Raw genomic sequence first — 21536 nt, 5'->3', positions numbered from 1 at the left:
TCCTAACACTACTCATCCTACCTCTCAAGCTAAAACACAGACATTTCTTTTGTACCATTATTTTGTGTCAACAACTACAAACAGGGGTGCATGAACCAGTTGGCCACTCTGCATGTTTTGGCATAACTCCTGCCCTTCTGCATGCACTCCTACAGCTATTACAATGTCCTTGGATTTGTAATTGATGGCGGCTGTTATCTGAATGGACAGGTGTGCAACTGCTTATATTCTCTTGGCTGAAGAAGAAGCAACAACCATTGCTGAAGCAGAAAAGCTGTTTAAGCAGGCCCTGAAAGCTGGAGACGGCTGTTACCGGCGTTCTCAGCAGCTACAGCATCATGGATCCCAGTATGAAGCCCAACATAGTAAGGTTTCCTCCAGGTTGACGTGTTGGGGGATCAGAATTGTAACATGATTAATCAGAGCAAATTTTCAGTCCAGTTCAAAAGACACCTCTCCTAGATTAGAATAAATATTGTTTTTTGCCTTTCTTTGTTTTTATTAATTGTTCTTCCCCACAAGAGCACAGCACATAATTAACTTACAGCTTCATTACTGTTCATGTTTTCATGCCGGCCCATAGATCTTTAACTCTGGAAATAAAGATAATAACCTTTAATGGTGACCCTTTTTCTCCTCAGAATTCTTACATATTTCTGTTTATCAGTTGCTTCTCTGCCCCATAATTTTAAATCCTAATTGGGAAACAGGACTTAAATTAGCGTTAATGCTATCAGAGGTTTTGTCTTATGGGTCTTCTACAGCATGGGTTGCAATAGGACAGCTAAGAATATAATAGCTATTGGTGATTGTCTCAGTATTTAGCTCTTATTTAGGAAGCACTGCTGTTGGCTCCTAGGGAGAAAGAGCCATGAATTCCTAATTATGTATCTTTTTTATATTTAAATTATTTAAAATAATGGTTTCTTTTATTTAACATAACTTTAAAATGAGACCTTTCATTTTAGTACACTAAACTGAGAGTCAGTGTTATTTTGCGGGAATGGTATAAAAACAAGACAACAAAATCATTTCTGGAATTTCTTGAGCTCCTCAACTTGTCAATATGTTGGTTGTTTAAGCAGAAATTTAGTGATCCTTGTGAGAGGCAGTGTTTTCATTGTCTAACCAAACTTTGGGTTGTTTCTTTAAAATGGAATTTCTCTCATTTCTCTCTCCTGCGTCTTGGAGAGCAGGAGTGTATCTCCTTCATATTTGAGATTATAAAATTAAGTTTTAGTGTTAAGCCTGGATTTGGTGCAGAAACTGAATGTATTAGTCCCTATGACAAAGGTACAGTGAGATCTTTGCATTGTGGCCTGTGTATATAAGTCTGTCCACATAACCCCTCAATACACAGGTTTTAATTTTTATTCTTAGTAGTATATATGTTAATCAAGTCTCTAATCACCATCTATATCTTGCTTTTTTAAAAAAATTATGTATAACACAGTGAATTTTGAAGACATATATAGTAAATGTCTGTTTTGTGAATTAAATGAGGATTAATACATAAAATTACATAATCTGTATTATAACTTGAGAAATTTTCTTTATTTCTTTTCTTCTGTAAATTAATCCCTTCAACCTGTTGCCTAAATCTATCCAAAAAAACATAATCACATCTTTAAAGTAATTTGTAGGCACTTGGCAGATTTTCAGCACACATCTTGTTCTCATTGTTTAAAACTTGAAATGTTAGGACTTTGGTCTTAACATCTTTTAATAGCTGCATATTATACATATACTTAATCTATAACAGGTGTGTCATATTTTTCTAAAACATGGTAATTTTATTGTGGATTAAGTACATACATGTTCTCACTGGTCTGGAAACATATCCAGAAATACACATAATTAAATAAGAGATTAAGATGAGAAGTTGTTAATGTACTTTTTAAGAGCCATTTTAGTGACTATTATTACAACTATTTAGCTTGTCAATACTTTCTCTAACACTAGGGTAGTTTTTCATTTTGTTGCATGGTCTATTGTCATATCTGGAATGTGTTATGTTGCCATTTAAAATTGACTGCTTTGGGGACCTGGAGATGATTATGATGTCACTAGTGTTAGGGAAAGAATAATGTAAAACAGAACTTCAAGATGAGGCTTCTCCAGACTTAATGTCAAGAAGGAAAAAAAAATAGTTCATCAGGATGCAACCTGAGATTCACCTCTTTGCATCTTCACCAAAAGCATGCACGCTAGAAGAATGTGGAATTCTTGCTTGTAAACCTCATGCAATGTGGGTATGTTCATTTTCCCAGCACTTTGTGGCAGATGATTTTATTTATCGAATATTCAACATCCTAACTCAAAAGCATGACTTAATAGTCACATGATTTGACCTTTGGAAGTCTAAGTACTTTGACTTTACTCTGTTTGCGTTCTGCTATTAGCAAAGTTGTCAGTGCTCCTAGCAGTAAGGAAAAGTCAAAGGAGCAGACTCTTCTCTCTGAGGTTTTCTTTTAAGGGCATGAAAAATATGCCTCTGTATTTTTTCTTGCTGCTGAGCTGAAAGCTCTTTTTTTTTTTTTTTAAGTTTTGGTGTTTTATGTCTCCCTCTTCAGGACGAGACACCAATGTCTTGGTCTACATCAAAAGAAGGCTAGCAATGTGTGCCAGAAGACTCGGGAGGACCAGAGAAGCAGTGAAAATGATGAGAGATGTGAGTTTGAATTCATGTTTGGGAACAGTGACAATGCACCTGACTTACAGAAGGAGGAACCCACTGAATGGGGCCACAGCAGATAGTACCACTGATGGTGTGGTGGTCCCATAAGGGCTGGGGTTCTGTTCTAGCTCCAAACTTAGTAGATGAGTAATCTTGGACAAGTTACTCAACTTGTTTGTGCCCTGTTTCCTCATCTGTAAAATGGGGATAACAGTAACTTTAGCAATAACAATACACTAATAATAATGATTACTACTTAGGAGTGTTGTGAAGATTAAATGAGATAATACATGCAAAGCTTTTAATAGAGTGACTGGCCTATTAAAGAAATCTCAGTAGATATCCTTATTATTAGACCTTTGGGACTGTAGCCAGAAGCCAAGAATGAGATCACCCATTTTAGCTAACTGACATTTTTGTGTTTAGTTGTTAGGAAGATTTGAATAAACTATGGCTCAAATTGCTACTCTCAAATTTAATAACATTATGATCTAATCTTATTATAGTCACTTCAAGCATTTTCCTAGGTTCTTGAATCAGGATATTTTATTAGTGGTAGTCAACATAATAAGAGAGAAAATAGGTGAGAGTTTTAAAACAAAAGAGAACCAAAGGAGGTTATTATTATGTAACTTTAAATAAAAACGGTGGTTTTAAGGGAAACCAGTTGAGGAACTTTTACTTCTACATTTTTTTTTTATAGTAAGAAATACTTTTCATAAAGAAGCTGACACCAGTGGGAATTGTATTTATAAACCATTTTCTTTTTAAAAACAATCTCAGAAAGCCTTTGTCAACGTTTTGTTCTACTGTCTTCCTGAATTAGGAGACAGGTAACTGCCCATTATAAAAATAAAAGAAACGAGGGGTAAGATAAAAGTGGCATCCTGCCCAATTCTCAGCTTTTGGGTTTGAGAACAGGACTGTGTAAACCCAGTGAGCCTTTCCTCAGTTTGTCTCTGGAAGGGCAGTAATTCATGTAAATTCCCAGTTACTCTTTGGTGGTGGGGACCTGCACTCCAGGCTCACCCCTGGTTATTTCTGCAAGTTACAGTATAATGTGAAGGCCCAAGTGAGGCCCATACTTCTGGCTCGGGTTCTGGCTACTCCATTAAACAGCCACCAGACGTGAGGAGAGGAACAGAGGAGGGAGACTCCAAGATAATTCTAACTTGACTGAAGGTGATAGATGCTTCTTAGGCAAAGCCACTGCAAGGGGGATCTCCCAGGATTAAATTCTTTTGGTCGAAGGAAGAATTTAAAGAATGTTATATAGTATGAGTGCTAAATTTTAGAAAAGGAGATTTCTGTAGAAACATGACTTGCTCGCAAAGCTTTTTAACTTGCAGAAATTCCAGCTTTTGATATAGTGCAGAAACTCTACCAGTCCCTGAAAGAGCTGAGAATTTTATGAAGGATGGGGTATTTCTCTATCTTAAAGTGGCCCAGCCACATTCAACCTTTAACAAGGTATTTTATATTTATTGCCTTTTCTTAACCTTAATTAGCCTGGGACAGGCATGCATGGAGGAACAGATTTTGGTGATTTTCTTTATTATATGCTTAAGCAATTTCATAGGAAAAACAAACTCAGATGATTTTAATTCCAGGTTTTTTCAATCAGTCTCATGCTGATTGTCATCATTTTTAGTATGTACATATAAAATTTCACATGATTAAAACCAATATGTCTATACTATGGTTTGATTTTTGTTTAACCTTATTTTATATTTACAATCCCATTTATTGACTTAGTCTACAAATAGATCTTGGGGGAAAATTTGGGATCCAGTGTAATAAATGCTGGGCAGGGAGTAAGAAAACCTGCAAGTAACTCTCAGCTTTGCTCTTCACTGGCTTTGTGACTCAGGGAAACTTCCTTCCCTTTCATGGGCTTTTCATTTGTCTTCTGTAAATTGAGGATAATGATTCTTACCTAAAAGCGTAACTGAGGGAGTCATGGGGACAATGAAATGAGATAATGTGAAAACACCTGGCATATAGTAGACGTGCTTACCTTTTTTCCCTACTTTTTACCCATTACATAATTATGTCTTAATTTGCTGAACTATTCTACCCTGATGGGCATTTTGGGATATTTATGATTTCTTTTTCTTGAATGAATCAATTAGTCTCTCTCCTTCTCTTTTCATATGTGTATACACACACATCCTTATACATGTATATATCTATAATCCCATGTATATATTTCTTGGGTTACTTTCCTAAAAAAAAATCTGTCGTATTATTAGACTACCAATACATGTTGCCTTTTGACTGGGTTTACGGAGCATCCAGTGGATATGGGCCCTAGTGTTGTAACCATCCAGTGAAGGACACTGTCAGACATGGTGGAGATTTGTTTTGAAGAGAAATATCCAAAGTGCTCTTTCCTTCCGAAACTGCTGGAACCCTAAACGGAGGAGGGGAGGTTGAGGCCCCTCTCTCTGTTAAAGCCGAAGCTGGTCCCCGCCCTGCAGCAGACAGTTGGGCCAGCCTGGCTCCTCTCAGGTCACGGGTCATGCGTAGACAGGGACTTCCCTCAGGGGCCACTCCTTCAACAGCGTGCCCACGAACCATCCTGCTGGGAAGCTTCCTCTGATAAAACAGCACGCTGCGTTCCAGGCAGCCTGCTGATAAGGCATTAGGGCAGGAGGATCTAAGTTTTCATTAAGACACAGCTATCCTACCCCGTATGCATTAGTCGAAACTTTCCTAGAGCAGATTTTAAAGTGGACATAGAAATGGCAGCGTCAGAATGCCTTCCCTGTAGAAAGTAGACTCTTTAAAACATTTCTCTGGCAATCCCTTAAGAAAGGGAAAACTGTTAAAAACTGTTCATTGGTGATTTATCCTGAAAGAGAATGAGTGGGAATTCTGGGAAGGCCAGCTGTCGATGGTTATGGATCAAAATATTGATCCTGTAAGTGAAATATTGATGAGGTAAGAAAACATAGGCTCCTTAATGTCAAGATTCATGGTTTCTCGTTTTGAAAGCAACACATTAATTATTTTGAATTCCCAGGATGTTTTCTCAAAAACTCACTTTAATTAGCTTCCTTTTGCAGTCAAGAATACAAAAGCACCTTCCTTACTGAAGGAGTATTTGGCAGTGAATAGAGCTAATAAGAGAGCATGGTGGCTTTTGAACTTCACTATAAGGTGTTAACTTATTATTCAAAATGAAAAGAGTTACATTTAAAGAAAGTCTTTCTTTTTCAAATTTAAAGAAAGTCTATTTGCTTGTTCTCATTTGGGGGAATTTCGCCTCTTTTATTTTTTTAATTTTTTTTTTTTAATAGTTTATTTATTTATTTACGGCTGTGTTAGGTCTTCGTTTCTGTGCGAGGGCTTTCCCTAGTTGTGGCAAGCGGGGGCCACTCTTCATTGCAGTGCACGGGCCTCTCACCATCGCGGCCTCTCTTGTTGCGGAGCACAGGCTCCAGACGTGCAGGCTCAGCAATTGTGGCTCACTGGCCTAGTCGCTCCACGGCATGTGGGATCCTCCCAGACCAGGGCTTGAACCCGTGTCCCCTGCATTGGCAGGCAGATTTTCAACCACTGCGCCACCAGGGAGGCCCCTATTTTTTTAATTTTTAAAATTTAATTTAATTTTATTTTTGTTGTTGTTTTTGTTCTTCCCCGCCTCTTTTATTAACATTTGATATATGACACAATTTTTCTCTTTTTAAATTTTACCATTTAGCTAACCTCAAATTTTCCTCTGTCTTTCCCTGGCCCTATTTGAGTAGATTGGAAATAGAATTCATAAGGCTGACTGGTCTGGCCCCTTAGCCATACTCAGTCAGAATTGCTGTAAACTGGTATGGGTGGGATTGTGTGCCCAGATAAGAGGACCCTCTTAAAGCTCCTCTTGCCCCAGGTCATTTGGTCTAGGGTATGATTTCCCAGTCTTGGCACTGTTGACATTTTGGGCCACATGTCTTTGTTGTGGGTGTCCTGTATTGTAGGCTGTTCAGCAGTATTGCTGGCCTCTACCCACTAGGTGCAGTAGCAGCCCACCCCCTTGTTGTTCCCCAGTGTGACAACCAAAAATGTCTCTAGACACCGCTAGTCTTTAGACATTTGTCCCCTAGGGGAGGGGCTGTGCAAAATCATTACCCATTAAGAACCACTGATCTGGAGAATCCTACAGCGAGTAGATATGTTTTAGGGCAGACATCAGATTTTTATTCACTCTGCTTGTTGGTAGTCTGAGTTTCCCCTATGGTGGGTGCAAACCTCTAAAGCGTCCCTAGAATTGATTAGCTCCTACTAGAACCCTTGACCTGGGACCAGGCTGGTTTGAGGAGCTATTTTGTCTCATATGGGATTCCCTGAATAGGTATCCTGGGGTATGAAGAGTAAATGAACTTAAAGATTTTGGCGGTGTCCTAGTTGGAGGGATAAGAAAGAAACAGAGGCAAATATAAAGGCCTGATATGGGGTAGCAGTCTTCCTTGGTCCTTGTCCATGCTTCCAGATCATCGTCTGCCTCTCTTCCCTAACATCTAAAGCTCCTTTGAAAGTTGACCGTAAGCTCTCAGACTTTACCACCTGTTTTGCCTCCTTTTGGTAGTTTTCTGCAGACCTCTGAGTCATTCTCCCTGATTCCTGTTTCACCCGCTCTCTCTGCAACACTACCTCTTTCACTATCCTGGCCTCTCACTTGACACAGGTCATCACAACCTTCTTAAAACATTTTATTTATTTTAGGAAACCATGCTCTCTAAGTTCTCCTGAAATCGCAGTCTTCCTGGCTAGATTCTCCTCATCTTCCTAACTTCCCAAATTTGAAGTGTCCCCTGGCCTGTCCTAAGCCTTCCTTTCTATTTCCATCTACAACTCTGGATGACGACATTTAGACTCAGAGTTTTAAATACCATCTAAATGCTGATGAACATTTCTGTAGTGTTTATTATGTTCTAGGTGTTATTTTAAGTGCTTTACAAATATAAATTACTTAATTCTCATAACAGCCCTTGACATAGGTGCTTGTTCAAGGTTACATAGCTAATGAGTATTTCTGAGAATGTGATCTTCCAATCCAATCACCTGCACCAGAAATATCCAGGGTGCTAGTTGAGTACCTGCTTCACGGGATTAGTGTAGGCATTAAATGGAATAATCCATACAAGGCACTCGGCACAGGACTTCACGAATAAGTACTCAATTAGTGGCTATTCTTACCATTACTGTCTAAGATATATTGTTAAGTGATAAGGAAAGGTGTAAATATTAGGTATAATTTGATTCCATTTTTTTTCAATAAAAAATAGATGCTAATATCAACCAGTGGTTCTCAAACTTTTTGGTCTCAGAACCCCTTTAAAATTACTAAGGACCCCAAAATGTTTGTTTGTGTGGGTTTATCTATTGATATTTACCATTTTTGAAACTAAAACTAAAACTAAATTACATCCACAAAGACCCTGTCTCCAAATAAGGTCACTTTCATAGGTACCAAGGGTTAGGATTTCAATATATTTTTTGGAGGACACAATTCAACCCACAACACCAGGTTATATATAAAAGCAAAATATAGACTCTTTGTCAATACTTTTATTCTTTCTAAATTTCACTACCTATATCAGATTAGCTGAAGGCATGTTTTATATTCTTTAGGCCATGTTAAACCCTTTCTCAGTCTAGCCGGTAAAGGTTACAACTGCTAAACACCCTTCTTTTCTTCTTAGTCGGGGCTCTTTATAAAAAATAGTGAGAGGAAACTGCAGTTACCTCAGCCCTGGGCTTGTATCCTTCCTGCATTTTCAGCATCATTTCCGTGATTCCCAGTTGAGAACTGGAGCGCTTTCAGTTTTTGTCATGTAAGTTACATATTGAGTATTACTATGTACCAGACATTTTGCTAAGAAGTTTACATATACCATCTCATTTAACTCACACACCATAGGTGTCCTATTAAATTGGAAGAATAATTTGTACTCACTGTAACAAGTCAAAGAATAAGGAAGTTATGATCTCTCCTCCACTCCTGCTGTGCCATCTCACTGAGGTCACCAACACTCGTGATTCAGTGTACATCTTTCCACCCCCTTTTCTTTGCTCCTATAAATACGTATCTGATCATGTAAGGGTTTTGAGCAGAGTTGACTTGTATCTTAACCAAGTTTCCATATGAGAATTAAGCCTTCATGGGGATGCTCACTTTCCGAGCTTCTTCCATGGGGACTCCCTCTTAAAGAAGACATACAGGCTTTGAGATAATATAGTGCCATTTCTCCTGATCTCTTTTTTCACAATTATATTATCCCTGTTTTTCACTGTTCTCAATTTTTATCTCAAATCACTTATTCAGGTGATCCCTTCATTAAGGAGAGATTAGGACCAATGAACAGAGAGAGACAGGGTTTTTGAGCCAAATTTTAAAAGCATACGAAAAGATAAGTGAAGCTCATTAGATTTTGAGCGTCTTGAGTGCTGGTGTGGTATTTAGTTTTCTTGTGTGTCCCTCTCAGCACACTGCACAGTATCTTGTAGATAGACAGTCAAGAAAATATTTGAGTTGGTGAATCCTCAGAGCTGTGGCATACAAATTCCCAGTTAGCACTTTGCACCTGTGACTTTTGTTTCCCAGCCTTTGTTAAGACACCTCTTTGTTACTGGTTTAATTCTACTGATTTTCTACCTTCCTTAGAAGTGGTAACATTTATTTTTAAACTAAAGTAAATTAAAGCAAGTTCTATTTAGAATATTATTGTAGATGTTCATTCTATATCATCCCTTTTAGGTCATTAGAAGTATCCTAGGGTGTAAGCAATTGACCTTTGGGAATTAATTTAATAGTATTGGTATTAATAGCAAGAGGATGCGCTTTAAATGATTTGCGAAGTGGAGCACTTCTAATGAAAGCACACTTTAGAAAATATAAACCTCTGGGACTAATCAAACTCTTTGGAACATTAAGGACTATTAATTTGCGTTTTTGTCTGCTTATGTTCATGAAGAAAAATCTTCATGAAATTAATGATTTATAAAAAGAACTGGTATGCCCTTCCCAAATTGTTAAAAAAAATTTGGAGAATATTCTGTAACGGAAATTCTGTTTTTATTGCGTAGGTAGGAAGATCTTTTTAGGAGGAAAATTCTAGCTGGATATATTGGAGGTTAATTTCTATTCCCTTTTATCTCTTTTTCCTTATTCTTAAATCCTCTAGTTTCATTCCTTTCTTCCCTCCACCTTTCCATTCCACAGGTCACATTTCCCTTTTCTCAATATTTCTTTTTTTTCCTTAAAATTGTCTTGGATTATTATGAATAACTTGGTTGATGGATTGTTTTAGAAGTTGTTAAGTAGATTGTTGAAAGAAGTCAAGTACCATTATGTAGGCGTGAGGCACGGGAAGAGTAGCATTTTAATATGTTCAGGCGACCAAGTATCACTTGAACATAGTTACTTTCAAGCTTTTAAGACAACCAGGTATATCATTAAACTAAAGACAAAGTGTGCAGCGAAATATGTTAATTCCTAGTAAGTGTTCCTGAAGTGTTTGTTAGCATGTTTTCTAGATTCTATCTTTGCTATACTCACAAATAAAGAAAAAGTGAATCTTGAAAGCAAATGCTATCAATAGTAACTCACTGATCTTCAAAGGCTATGACTTTGAAAACTTTATAGACCTTTGCCTTTTTTTTAATCATGATTTGCTTTTCTGGATTTGCCTGATAGATTAAGTTGACTTATTCAATAAATTATTGGCAATTAGTAATTTATATAGAAAGGAAAGGAAAATTATTTAACTAATAAGAGCAAATAATAGATTTATTGATTATTGACTTACCTTGTTGCATCAGTAATGATGAAGCAGTTTCATCAGCATTGTACTCTGTATTCACTATTCAGAGCGAAGGGCGGGTGGCAAATAATCCCTGAGACAGATGAGAGTATTATTTTATTTACCTTAGGTGTTGTCATTTACATGAAAGTCTTATTTGTGGCATAATAAATTCATGGCTGTTAAGCTAGCTGTCACTATCAGGGTTTTTCATATTCTGGGCCCCCATTTTTCCATGTGGTGAGTAGTGTCCACTACTGAGTAGAGCTTTCAATGTATATGGCTGGCCTATGAGCAATTCTAGATAGATACCTGTCATCTGGGAGTTTGATTTAGCTTCCCTCCTCCAATCAACTGTTTTTGACCTCCCTTTCCACGTGTTCATCTTTGGCTTCTGCTTCTCCACTATGTCTACAACCAGTTCTTCTCTTGGATTCCTGCTGTTCTGTAGTTCACCTTCCCAGGACTCAATCCTGGTTTCATTCAGTGGCTCCAGTCATGCCCACTGTTTATCTAGTTCCACATCATCTCTCTCCCTTTCTACACTGCAGCCCTGATTCTGGTCTTCCTCTACCCATGTTGCACTGAACTATCCAGTTATTCATCTATTCATTTATTCAGCGAAAAAGGATTGAACCTCCATTTCATGCCAGTCCCTGTTCTAGGTGATAGGTGTAATCAATAAACAAAACAAAGACCACTGACCTTACACACTTTACATTCTAGCAGAGAAAAGAGACAAAAATAAACATAATAAGCATGTATTTTCATTGCATATCAGAAATTGATAAATGCTGTGGAAAAACAATGAAATAGAGCAGGATAAGGAAAATAAGGAAAGGCAGTGAGCAGAGAGTGGAGGCCGTGGAAACCACAGTTTTAATAAAATGATCGGGTATGTGTGATGTAGAAGGTGACATTTCACCAAAGGCCCTGCAGCAGGAGTATACTGGTGCACTCAAGTAATAGCAAAAGAGTTCTGGGTGGAACAGAGTAATCCCAGGGGAGGGGTGGAGACTACAGATGATGTAGGGTTTTTGGACCATAGTAAGGGCTTCAGCTTTTGCCCTGGGTGAAATGGGGGCCATGAAAGGTTTTGAGCAGAGGAGTGACATGACCACTCTTAATTTTTACAGCCTGCTGTGTGGCAAGGGGGAAGCAAAGAGGTCAATCGGAAGGCTCTTATATTAATCTTGGCGAAAGACAGTGGTGGCTCAGGCCTGAGTGGTAGCAGAGGAGGTGGTGAGAAGTGATCAGATTCTACATATATTTCAAAAATAGAACCAGCAGGATTTGCTAATCTATCAGTGTGCCATGTGAATAAAAGAGAGAAGTCAAGGATATTTCCAAGGACTTTGCAATGGAAGGAGAGGAGTTCCTATCAGCTAAGATGTGGAAATCTGCAGGTTTTTTGGGAAAGGTTGAGTTCAGTTTTGAACATGCTATATTTGAGAGAGCACATTACTCATTTTTATCATAAATAATGGCTTCTTAATCTTTTTGTGAATCAAAACAAATTTTCGCTTTGTTGAGGTGAGGAAACCATTAAATAGAGGAAAGATAATGGGACCTCCGGGTTTGATGGAATCTCTTCTAAAATATAGATGATGAGGAACTCCCATTATAGTACCATTCATTTAAGAAATCCCAGGAAGGCAAAACCTAATTGATTTTAGAGAGACCAGGACTGTCACAATCTTGCAAAATATGTAATGCAGTATGTGTTTAACTTAATATCTATAGATTTTCTTTTTCTTACCGTTTTCACTCAACACTTATTTTTCAGGTCTGTCCATGTTTACTTCTCGTACCTCTGGTATATGTTTGCAATTTCTAACTTCTGTGTCCTATTCCGTATTATGCTCTTACTCTGTTTTACTTAACCTTTCCTCTAGTGAGGGCCCCCATATTGCCTCCAGCTTCCCATTATCAACACCCTGATAGACATGCGAGAAGCCTTCCCCAGGGTGTATGCCCAGGAGTGGATTGCTGGATATTAGGCATATGAATGTGGATTTCAGCATGTCCTGCCAGTACACTTCCCAGAATGGCTGCCTGTGATTGTTTAAATTCTCATCAGCAGTACATGACTACGCCTATTTATCTCAGTACTAGGCCTGTTTTAAACACTATATATATGTTATATATATTTCAAATTCATTGCATATTGCTTTTTATCATGTTATTTCATAATTTAAAAAATATTATGTCTGGTAGTGTATATATGTCCATGCCACTCTCTCACTTTGTCACAGCTTACCCTTCCCCCTCCCCATATCCTCAAGTCCATTCTCTAGTAGGTCTGTGTCTTTATTCCCGTCTTACCACTAGGTTCTTCATGACCTTTTTTTTTTTTTCCCTTAGATTCCATGTATATGTGTTAGCATACTGTATTTGTTTTTCTCTTTCTGACTTACTTCACTCTGTATGACAGACACTGATAAGCTTCATAGCTGATCAAGAAACATAATGGACATATATACACTACCAAACGTAAAATAGATAGCTACTGGGAAGCAGCGACATAGCACAGGGAGATCAGCTCGGGGCTTTGTGATCACCTAGAGGGGTAGGATAGGGAGGGTGGGAGGGAGGGAGATGCAAGAGGGAAGAGATATAGGAACATATGTATATGTATAACTGATTCACTTTGTTATAAAGCAGAAACTAACTAAAAAAAAAAAAATTATGTCTGTAGTTTTTCCCCCCTTTTCATTTTGTATTCTCTTTATTTGCCTCTTTTTACTTTTATTTTTGCTGATTAGTCTTGACAGGGGTGTGTCTTTTTTTTTTTAACATCTTTATTTAACTATAATTGCTTTACATTGTTGTGTTAGTTTCTGCTGTATAACAAAGTGAATCAGCTATATGTATACATATATCCTCATATCCCCTCCCTCTTGCGTCTCCCTCCCACCCTCCCTATCCCACCCCTCTAGGGGGACACAAAGCACCGAGCTGATCTCTCCGTGCTATGCGGCTGCTTCCCACTAGCTATCTATTTTACATTTGGTAGTGTATATATGTCCATGCCACTCTCTCACTTCATCCCAGCTTACCCTTCCCCCTCCCCGTGTCCTCAAGTCCATTCTCTATGTCTGCGTCTTTATTCCTGTCCTGCCCCTAGTTTCATCAGAACCATTTTTTTTTTAGATTCCATACATATGTGTTAGCATACGGTATTTGTTTTTCTCTTTCTGACTTACTTCACTCTGTATGACAGACTCTAGGTCCATCCACCTCACTACAAATAACTCAATTTCGTTTCTTTTTATGGCTGAGCAATACTCCATTGTATATGTGTGCCACATCTTCTTTATCCATTCATCTGTTGATGGACACTTAGGTTGCTTCCATGTCCTGGCTATTGTAAATAGAGCTGCAGTGAACATTGTGGTACATGTCTCTATTTGAATTATGGTTTTCTTAGGGTATATGCCCAGTAGTTGGATTGCTGGGTCATATGGTAGTTCTATTTTTAGTTTTTTAAGGAACCTCCATACTGTTCTCCATAGTGGCTGTATCAATTTACATTCCCACCAACAGTGCAAGACGGTTCCCTTTTCTCCACACCCTTGCCAGCATTTACTGTTTCTAGATTTTTTGATGGTGGCCATTCTGACCGGTGTGAGGTGATACCCCATTGTGGTTGTGATTTGCATTTCTCTAATGATTAGTGATGTTGAGCATCCTTTCATGTGTTTGTTGGCAATCTGTATATCTTCTTTGGAGAAATGTCTATTTAGGTCTTCTGCCCATTTTTGGATTGGGTTCTATGTTTTTTTGATATTGAGCTGCATGAGCTGTTTGTATATTTTGGAGATTAATCCTTTGTCAGTTTCTTCATGTCTTTTTTATTAAACTTTTCAAAAGAATTAGGATTTGGTTCTATTTATTTACTCAACTTTTTTGTCTTTATTCCAGTTTTACTGTCCATATTTGTACTATTCCTTTCTCCTTCTCTTCTTTCTCCCCTCCCCCATTCTGTTTGTTGCCTTTTTATCAGTTTCTTAAGTTAAACACATAGCTCCATTTGATTCTAAGTATCTCTTTATTTCCTTATAATTTCGTCTTGTTCCACATAGTGTGTTTTTAGCCCCTTATCATTGATTTATAATTTTTTTTTACGCTATATTTGTTGAACATAGATCATATGATATTGATTTGGGGAAAATTTAATGGAGGCCTCCTCTGAGGCCTAGGTATACATGGTCAGTTTTCATAAATTTTATATCTGTTTGAAAGGAGTATGCTTCTGTTGGTTATAAAAGTCTATATGTATTTACTAGTTTGAGCTTATTAATAACCACGTTATTCAAATCTTCTGTCTTAGCAAAAACGTCTGTTTGCTGTATCAGTTTCTGAGAGGGATATGATAAGAGTATTCATTTCTAATTGTTTACTTACCTGCTGTTTTCCATGTTCAGTTAGTTGTTGCTTTATATATATTGAGGCTATATTGTTAAATGCATTTAAGTTGATAATTATTTTGTCTTACTGATTATTGAGTATATAATGCCCCTCCTTTGTCCCTTAGTCTTTTCTGCCTTGATTTTCTTTTTAACTTGTATTAAGATGGGCTGCTCTAGCTTATTTGGATTTGGATTTGCCTGGTATATTTATTTCCATATTTTATAATCAAGTTTTCTGTAACTTTTTGATGGACCATTTGTATCTGTAAAATTTTTGCTGAATATTGTCTTTATTTTTGTCTTTATTCAAAATCTGACAGTTTTGTATTTTGGTTGGTATGTTTTCCCATTTGTGTTTATCGTCATTATTATTCTGTTTAGAGTCATTTTTTCTTTCATGTTTTGTATCTGTCATACTTTCCGTCTTCCTTTCTTCTCTTCCATTGAATTGATCTGCCAGTTCAATATTTTAAAATTCTGTTTTATTATTCTTGTGGTCCCTACTAACTAGGATCCATACTTATATTTATGTTTCTTTTTTTTTTAGCATTTTTATTGGAGTATAATTGCTTTACAATAGTGTGTTAGTTTCTGCTTCATAACAAAGTGAATCAGCTATACATATACATATAGCCCCATATCTCCTCCCTCTTGCATCTCCCTCCCAGCCTGCCTATCCCACCCCTCTAGGTGGTCACAGAGCACCAAGCGGATCTCCCTGTGCTATGTGGCTGGTTCCCACTAGCTATCTATTTTACATTTGGTACTGTATATATGTCCATTATGTTTCTTGATCAGCTATTAAGCTTATCAATGTCTATATCTTTTTCCCAAATGGTACAGTTAACTTAGCCTGTGCCTGTACCCTCTCTAGCTCATGCAGCAACCAGGGAAATTTGTAAGCAGCTTTTCCTTCTGTGAGATGTGCAGGGAGCACTGATGTCTGAGTCTCTACTGGTTGGCTGGGCTGCTTCTGTGACCAGGAGCCAGTGAAGCTGTTGACTTCTAGGGTGAACAGAGACGTGATTATTGAAAACAGACGTTTTGGCTGACCTGGGCCGGAAGGAACAGAAACCATAAAGCAGGCAAAGCCAGCAGTGCATGTGATAACCAGGGAGGCCAATGAGTTGGGTCTCTTGGGTTTCCTTTTTAAATAGTCAATACAAAAGCATTGAATATATTTCCTTCCTAGATAGTTGTCTGTCCTACTTGTTAAGAGCAGATACCCCCATTGCCTTCTCCCTCTCCATGGGCTTAGAGATATTGCCTTTGTGACTCAAGAGTCCACTGGTGCACAAGGCTACTTTCTGAGACCTGAGTCTCATTGAGCCCTCTGAATGCAAGCATAGTCTCTAGTAGAGCATATTGCTATACTCTCCCATTAGGAAAATTTTTACTGCTTAGGTAGAGTAAAGGTAGTTACCACCTCTTTTTCTACTCCCAAACACCTTGGACTCCTCTCTTTGCTTCACCTTCCACTTTCAGTTAATGTGCATAAGTCCTGTTAGCTCTACTGCCATATTCACCTCTTTTCAACTGCACTGCTGTGATCCTCATTCAGGTCACCATTATCTTTCATCTGTACTATGCAGGTGGTCTCCAGGCTAATGCTGCTCTCCTTCTAGAGTCCCTTCCACAGAACGTAATCAAGTAACTTTTATTTTTATTTATTTATTTTATTTATTTTGGGGGGCTGCGTTGGGTCTTTGTTGCTGCGTGTGGGCTTCTCTAGTTGCGGCGAGTGGGGGCTACTCTTGGTTGTGGTGCGTGGGCTTCTCATTGCGGTGACTTCTCTTGTTGCGGAGCATGGGTTCTAGGCACGCAGGCTTCAGTAGTTGTGGCACGCAGGCTTAGTAGTTGTGCTTGTGGGCTCTAGAGCACAGGCTCAGTAGTGTGGTGCACAGGCTTAGTTGCTCTGAGGCATGTGAGATCTTTCCAGACCAGGGCTCAAACCCGTGTCCCCTGCATTGGCAGGTGCATTCTTAACCACTGAGCCACCACGGAAGTCCCCCAAGTAACTTTTAAAAACTCAGATCAGAACTTGTTACTTTCCTGCTTAACAGCCTTCAATGATTTGCCATTACATTTAGAATAAAATACAAATGCTTTCCATGGCCTGCAAGGCCCTACATGATCTGCTCCCTGCTTACTCTTCCAAACTCAGCTTATGCTACTGTTTTCCTCACTTGCTAGACTAAAGCCACATTGGGCTTCTTTTTGAGTATGCCAAGCTTGCTTGTTCCTTCCTTAGGGGCTTTGTGCACATATTTCTTTTTGCATGGAATACTCTGTTCCAGATCCTCACTTGGCTGGTCATTTAAGTCCAACCGAAACGTTACATTTAAAAGGCTTTCCATGATACCCAGCTGAAGGAGCACTATACACGCATACTCACAAACACACACATACACACTCACACACCCTATCATTCTGTCATATTACTGTCTTATTTTTTATTGCCCTTTCACTTTTGAAATTATCTCATTTATTTATTTATTTACTTACTTACTTACTACTTACTTATTTGTTGTCTGTGTCCCGCATCTCCACTAGAAGGTCACGCCACAAGGGCAGGAACTTCATCTTGTTCCCTGGCACATGATGGCTACTCAGTTAATTTTTGTTGAATGGATGGATAGGTGAATGGATACCTGGGTGGGGAGTAGACAGGATCACTTCCTAACCACATCCCACCAAGTGCACAAACAAGAGGACTTGACTGAGATCTTACGACCACACTGCAAGCTCTTTTCCACCCTGAACAGATCTTCAGTTTCTTTAGTGAGCACTCATCTGATGAGAGATTAGGCAGTCATTTCATTTCCATTAAACTCAGGGGGATGAGAAGGGCTGTTTAGCCCAGCTGTTCTGTGGTCAGGTGTTTAGTCATGTATGGTTACTGCCCGACAACCCACTCCTGCTCTCTGTCTCTACCAGCTCCAAATTTGGAGCTTCTCTGTGTCTTTTCTCAGAAGAACAGCTGAGGCTTCCTCTGCTTCCTCTGCTGTAGTTTAATCAATGCCCATTTGTAATTTGTCTTGGAGAAGTTTGGTAAAGTCTCTTGTTCAGTGACTGCCAGCCATTCCTCCCACCCCCTTCGCTGTTTTCATCACAGGTATTGGTTTGTCTCCTTTTGTACCACTTTCCCATCATTTCAGTAGGTTTGTGGGAAGGAGAGTAGGTAGACATGCTTGTTCAGTCTTCCGTCTCAATCTGTAAGTCCTTTGCCTGAGTTTTTTTACTGTAGTGATGTGAGATACGTAACGGTTTCTGGAGTAGACTTGGAGTTTATTTATTAATAAATAAGTCTGCCTAGTGCTCTCATACATCCCTGATTTCAGACAGGGAAATTTATTTAGACCTTTCTCTAAAAAGTAAGAGTTCATTTTACACTGCTGCATCTGAGCATATGTTCCTTTCAGAAGGAGAGAAATGTCACTCCTGTCTTATATAGTTTCTTTTTTAAACTTTGCCTTCTATCCTATAGGGATGGGGAGACACATCTGAATGCTCTGGCTTTAATTTAACATGTCCTGGTAGAACAACCCCAACTCCTTGGCCCAGTTTGAGAGATTTCAGAGGTAGAGTTGAGAGAAGTTGAAGACTGGTTAGATAAGGGTTTTTTTGGTCTTTTTTTTTTTTTTAACTTTCAGGACATTGAGTGGTGTATGAGGGAGAGAACAAGAAGAGGTCATGGATGATTTCTTGATTTCTTTTTTGGGAAGCTGGGGAGACAACGGTGCCATCATGGAGATTGAGATTGTAGTATTAGTAGCTGGTTTTGGGAGTGGGTGGGGAGGATAGATAGAATTATTTCAATTATAGATATGCTGTTTTGCAGTACCTGTGGGTCATCCAAATGGAAATGTCTAGTACACTTTGGGACATACAGACCTTGAGCTCAGGAGAGAGACCTGGGTTGGCGGAAGTTCTGGCAATGATCAGCATGGAAGATGATTAAAACCATGAGCAATGATGGGATCATATATGGAAGAGTGAATATTTAAAAAGAGGTTTGGAGGAGACTGCAGAATAGTTTGATCAAAGAAGACTTGAGAAGAAGTGACCGGTGAAATAGGAAGAAAATCTAGGAGCATGTTGTGCTGTGAAAACCATAGCAAGAAAGGAACATGAATATGAGATCTAGACAGTTCTTAGTGCAGTACTTGTCACACATTAAGTATCTGATAAATATTTATTATGGAGACAATATTTGTCACATTTTACTCCAAAGAGGTGGTTGGTAATTTGGCAAAAGCAAGATCAGTGGGATGTAGAGGGTATAAAATAGATAGCATTGCATTGTCTGCTGAATGTGAGGTAATGTGTCTTCTGGTGACAACCCTTTCAATAAGCTTGTATATAAAAGGGAAAGAGAGGTGATGATACCTAGAAGGGAAAACATAAGTAGTAGAAGACTTGAGCATGTTCAAATGATGGTGGAAAAAGACTGAGAAGAAAGGCAAAAGTTGAACATATATTTGAAAGAGAGGGGATCGTTGCTAGAATAAGGTCCTGAGGAGTGCATAGTGATGAATTCCAGAGCGCAGAAGGGAAGGATTGACTAAAGGAGGGACCCCATGTGTGGCTGATAGAAATACGCAGGTGTATCTGGATGCAGATGGGATTTGTAGTGGAGGGGTAGGGCTGAAGAATTGAAGGGGGTCCTGCCTGTTGACTTGTTTTCTTGACTAATAGTTGACAAGATCTTCTGCTAAGAGTTCACTGGGAGGAGCTGGGTTAGAAGTATGAAGAGAGTGGTGGAGTGGGGGAGGGAAGTCACCAGGGAAATACTGAGGGTTACTGGGCAGCATCGGCCCAGCAGAGGTTGGAGATCATTATATTTTAGTTGTTCCTCCAAACCTTACACTTGTGGCCTTTAGCCTGAATGTTGGGGCAGAATTGATAGACATCTGGGTGGATCAGAGATCAGGTGTTGTTGGGTGAGTGCGATAGAAAGACAAGTCGGGAACTTGAGGGATTGTCAAGGAAGTGGTAAGGAGATGAACTATGGGCTCTAGGTCGGGGAGGGGAGGGAGGGAGGGAAGGAAGAAGGGATGATGGACTCAGTCTTTTCTAGAGACAGGTGTCTTTTGAGTGCCTACAAGGTGCCAGCCCCAGTTCTAGGCACGAAGTACAGAGTGGACAACAAGACAGACAACAGTTACAGCTCTATTGGAGCAGTTATGATGAGGAGAGGAGGCATGATGATAAAGGCAGTTACAGATTGTGGTGAATGCTATGAAGGAAGTAGAAACGCTGCTGTGATAATGGGTACCTGGAGAGGGGCTAATTCAGATAATTGCTCAAGGAAGGTGTCCACAGGAGGTAACTTCATTTCTGAGGCCTGAAAGGTGAGAGAGAGCCAGCCATGTAAAGATCTGGGGAAGGACGTTACAGAGGAAGAGCTAAAGCAGAAACCTTGAGGCTGGAAAGAGTTTGGCAAGAATGAAAAGGAGGCCAGGTGAGTGAAAGAAAGGTTGGAACCAGGTGAATGTGAAAAGGCAGGCAGGAGCTGTGTCATCCAGGGCTGTGCAGGAAATAGTAAGGTGTTTAGTTTTCACTGTAAATATACAGTATGTAAAACGTAAACGTGTGTAAAACAAAGGAGGGATGTGATCTTACTGATGATTTTATAAGATTGCTGGGTACATTGTTGAGAATGGAGGCAGGGAGTCCAGGTGAGCAGTTACAGTAGTAGTGCAGACGAGAGCTGATGAAGGTTTGGAATTGGGGGTGGCAATGGAGGAGTGGATGGATTTGAGATATATTTGGACATAGAATCAGTATGATTTGACTATTGGCAAATCCTATTGGCTCTACCTTTAAAATAGATTTAGAACCCAACACCTTACTATATCTACAGCCACCCCCTTGATCTCAACCATCATTATCCTACATTGGATTATAAGAGCCTTCCAACTGGTCTTTCTGCCTGCACTCTTGTACCCTTGCATCTACTCTCCACACAGCAGCTAGGATGAACCATTTGAAACATGTTAGACCATGTCATTCTTCGGCTTAAAACCTTCATTCTGAATTTAAACCCTACAAGTGGCCTAGAAGACTCTACACAGTCCAACCCTCATTTCTGCTCTGTGTTCACTGTGGTCTAGCCACACTGGCCTTCTTCCTGTTTGTTGAACACGCCAGACTCACTGCCACCTCAGGATCTTTACTTGTGGAACCCTTCCCTGGAATTCTCCTCTTCCAGTCTCATGACTAGCTCCTTCACCCGCTTTAGTTTCTGCTTAAATGCTACCTTCGCAATCCCACCTTCCCACCTTCGCAATCCCACCTTCCCTGTGCTGCCTTCACCGACTGCTCTATTTAAAACGGCATCTGCCTGCCATGCCAGCATTCCCTAACTTTATTCATTTCCGGCTTTATTCATTCTCTTTAGAATGTGTCACCACTTGAGAGTCTCTCTTTATATTTATCTGCATATTTTCTATCTCCCTTCACTAAAATGTCACTTTCAGGAAGGCAGGGATTTTTTTTTTTTTTTTAGTCTGTTTACTACTGTTTCCCAGTAGAGCAGTGCCTGGCACTTAGTAGCCTCTCAATAACCAGTTGAAAAAATTAACCACTGAATGGATTGAATGTAGAAAGAAAGAAATTATATTGTCAAGGAAAACCTAGGAGTCCACA

The 21536-nt window shown here is 39.2% G+C and overlaps 1 protein-coding gene across 6 annotated transcripts in view; it reads left to right on the top strand.

Moving 5' to 3' along the window:
* Positions 1-21536, top strand: part of ST7 (suppression of tumorigenicity 7) — a 262861-nt gene that overhangs the window by 172773 nt on the left and 68552 nt on the right. For all 6 annotated transcript variants that reach the window (XM_036863758.1, XM_036863755.1, XM_036863759.1 and 3 more), the window contains 2 exons: positions 211-365; positions 2574-2671. In XM_036863758.1, the coding sequence (XP_036719653.1) occupies positions 211-365; positions 2574-2671 (253 nt within the window). The remainder of the gene's footprint in view (positions 1-210; positions 366-2573; positions 2672-21536) is intronic.

This window comes from Balaenoptera musculus, chromosome 9 (genome assembly GCF_009873245.2).
Source record: "Balaenoptera musculus isolate JJ_BM4_2016_0621 chromosome 9, mBalMus1.pri.v3, whole genome shotgun sequence".
In the NCBI taxonomy this organism is placed as follows: Eukaryota; Metazoa; Chordata; class Mammalia; order Artiodactyla; family Balaenopteridae; genus Balaenoptera; species Balaenoptera musculus.
This window is presented reverse-complemented; position numbering and strand designations above follow the sequence as displayed.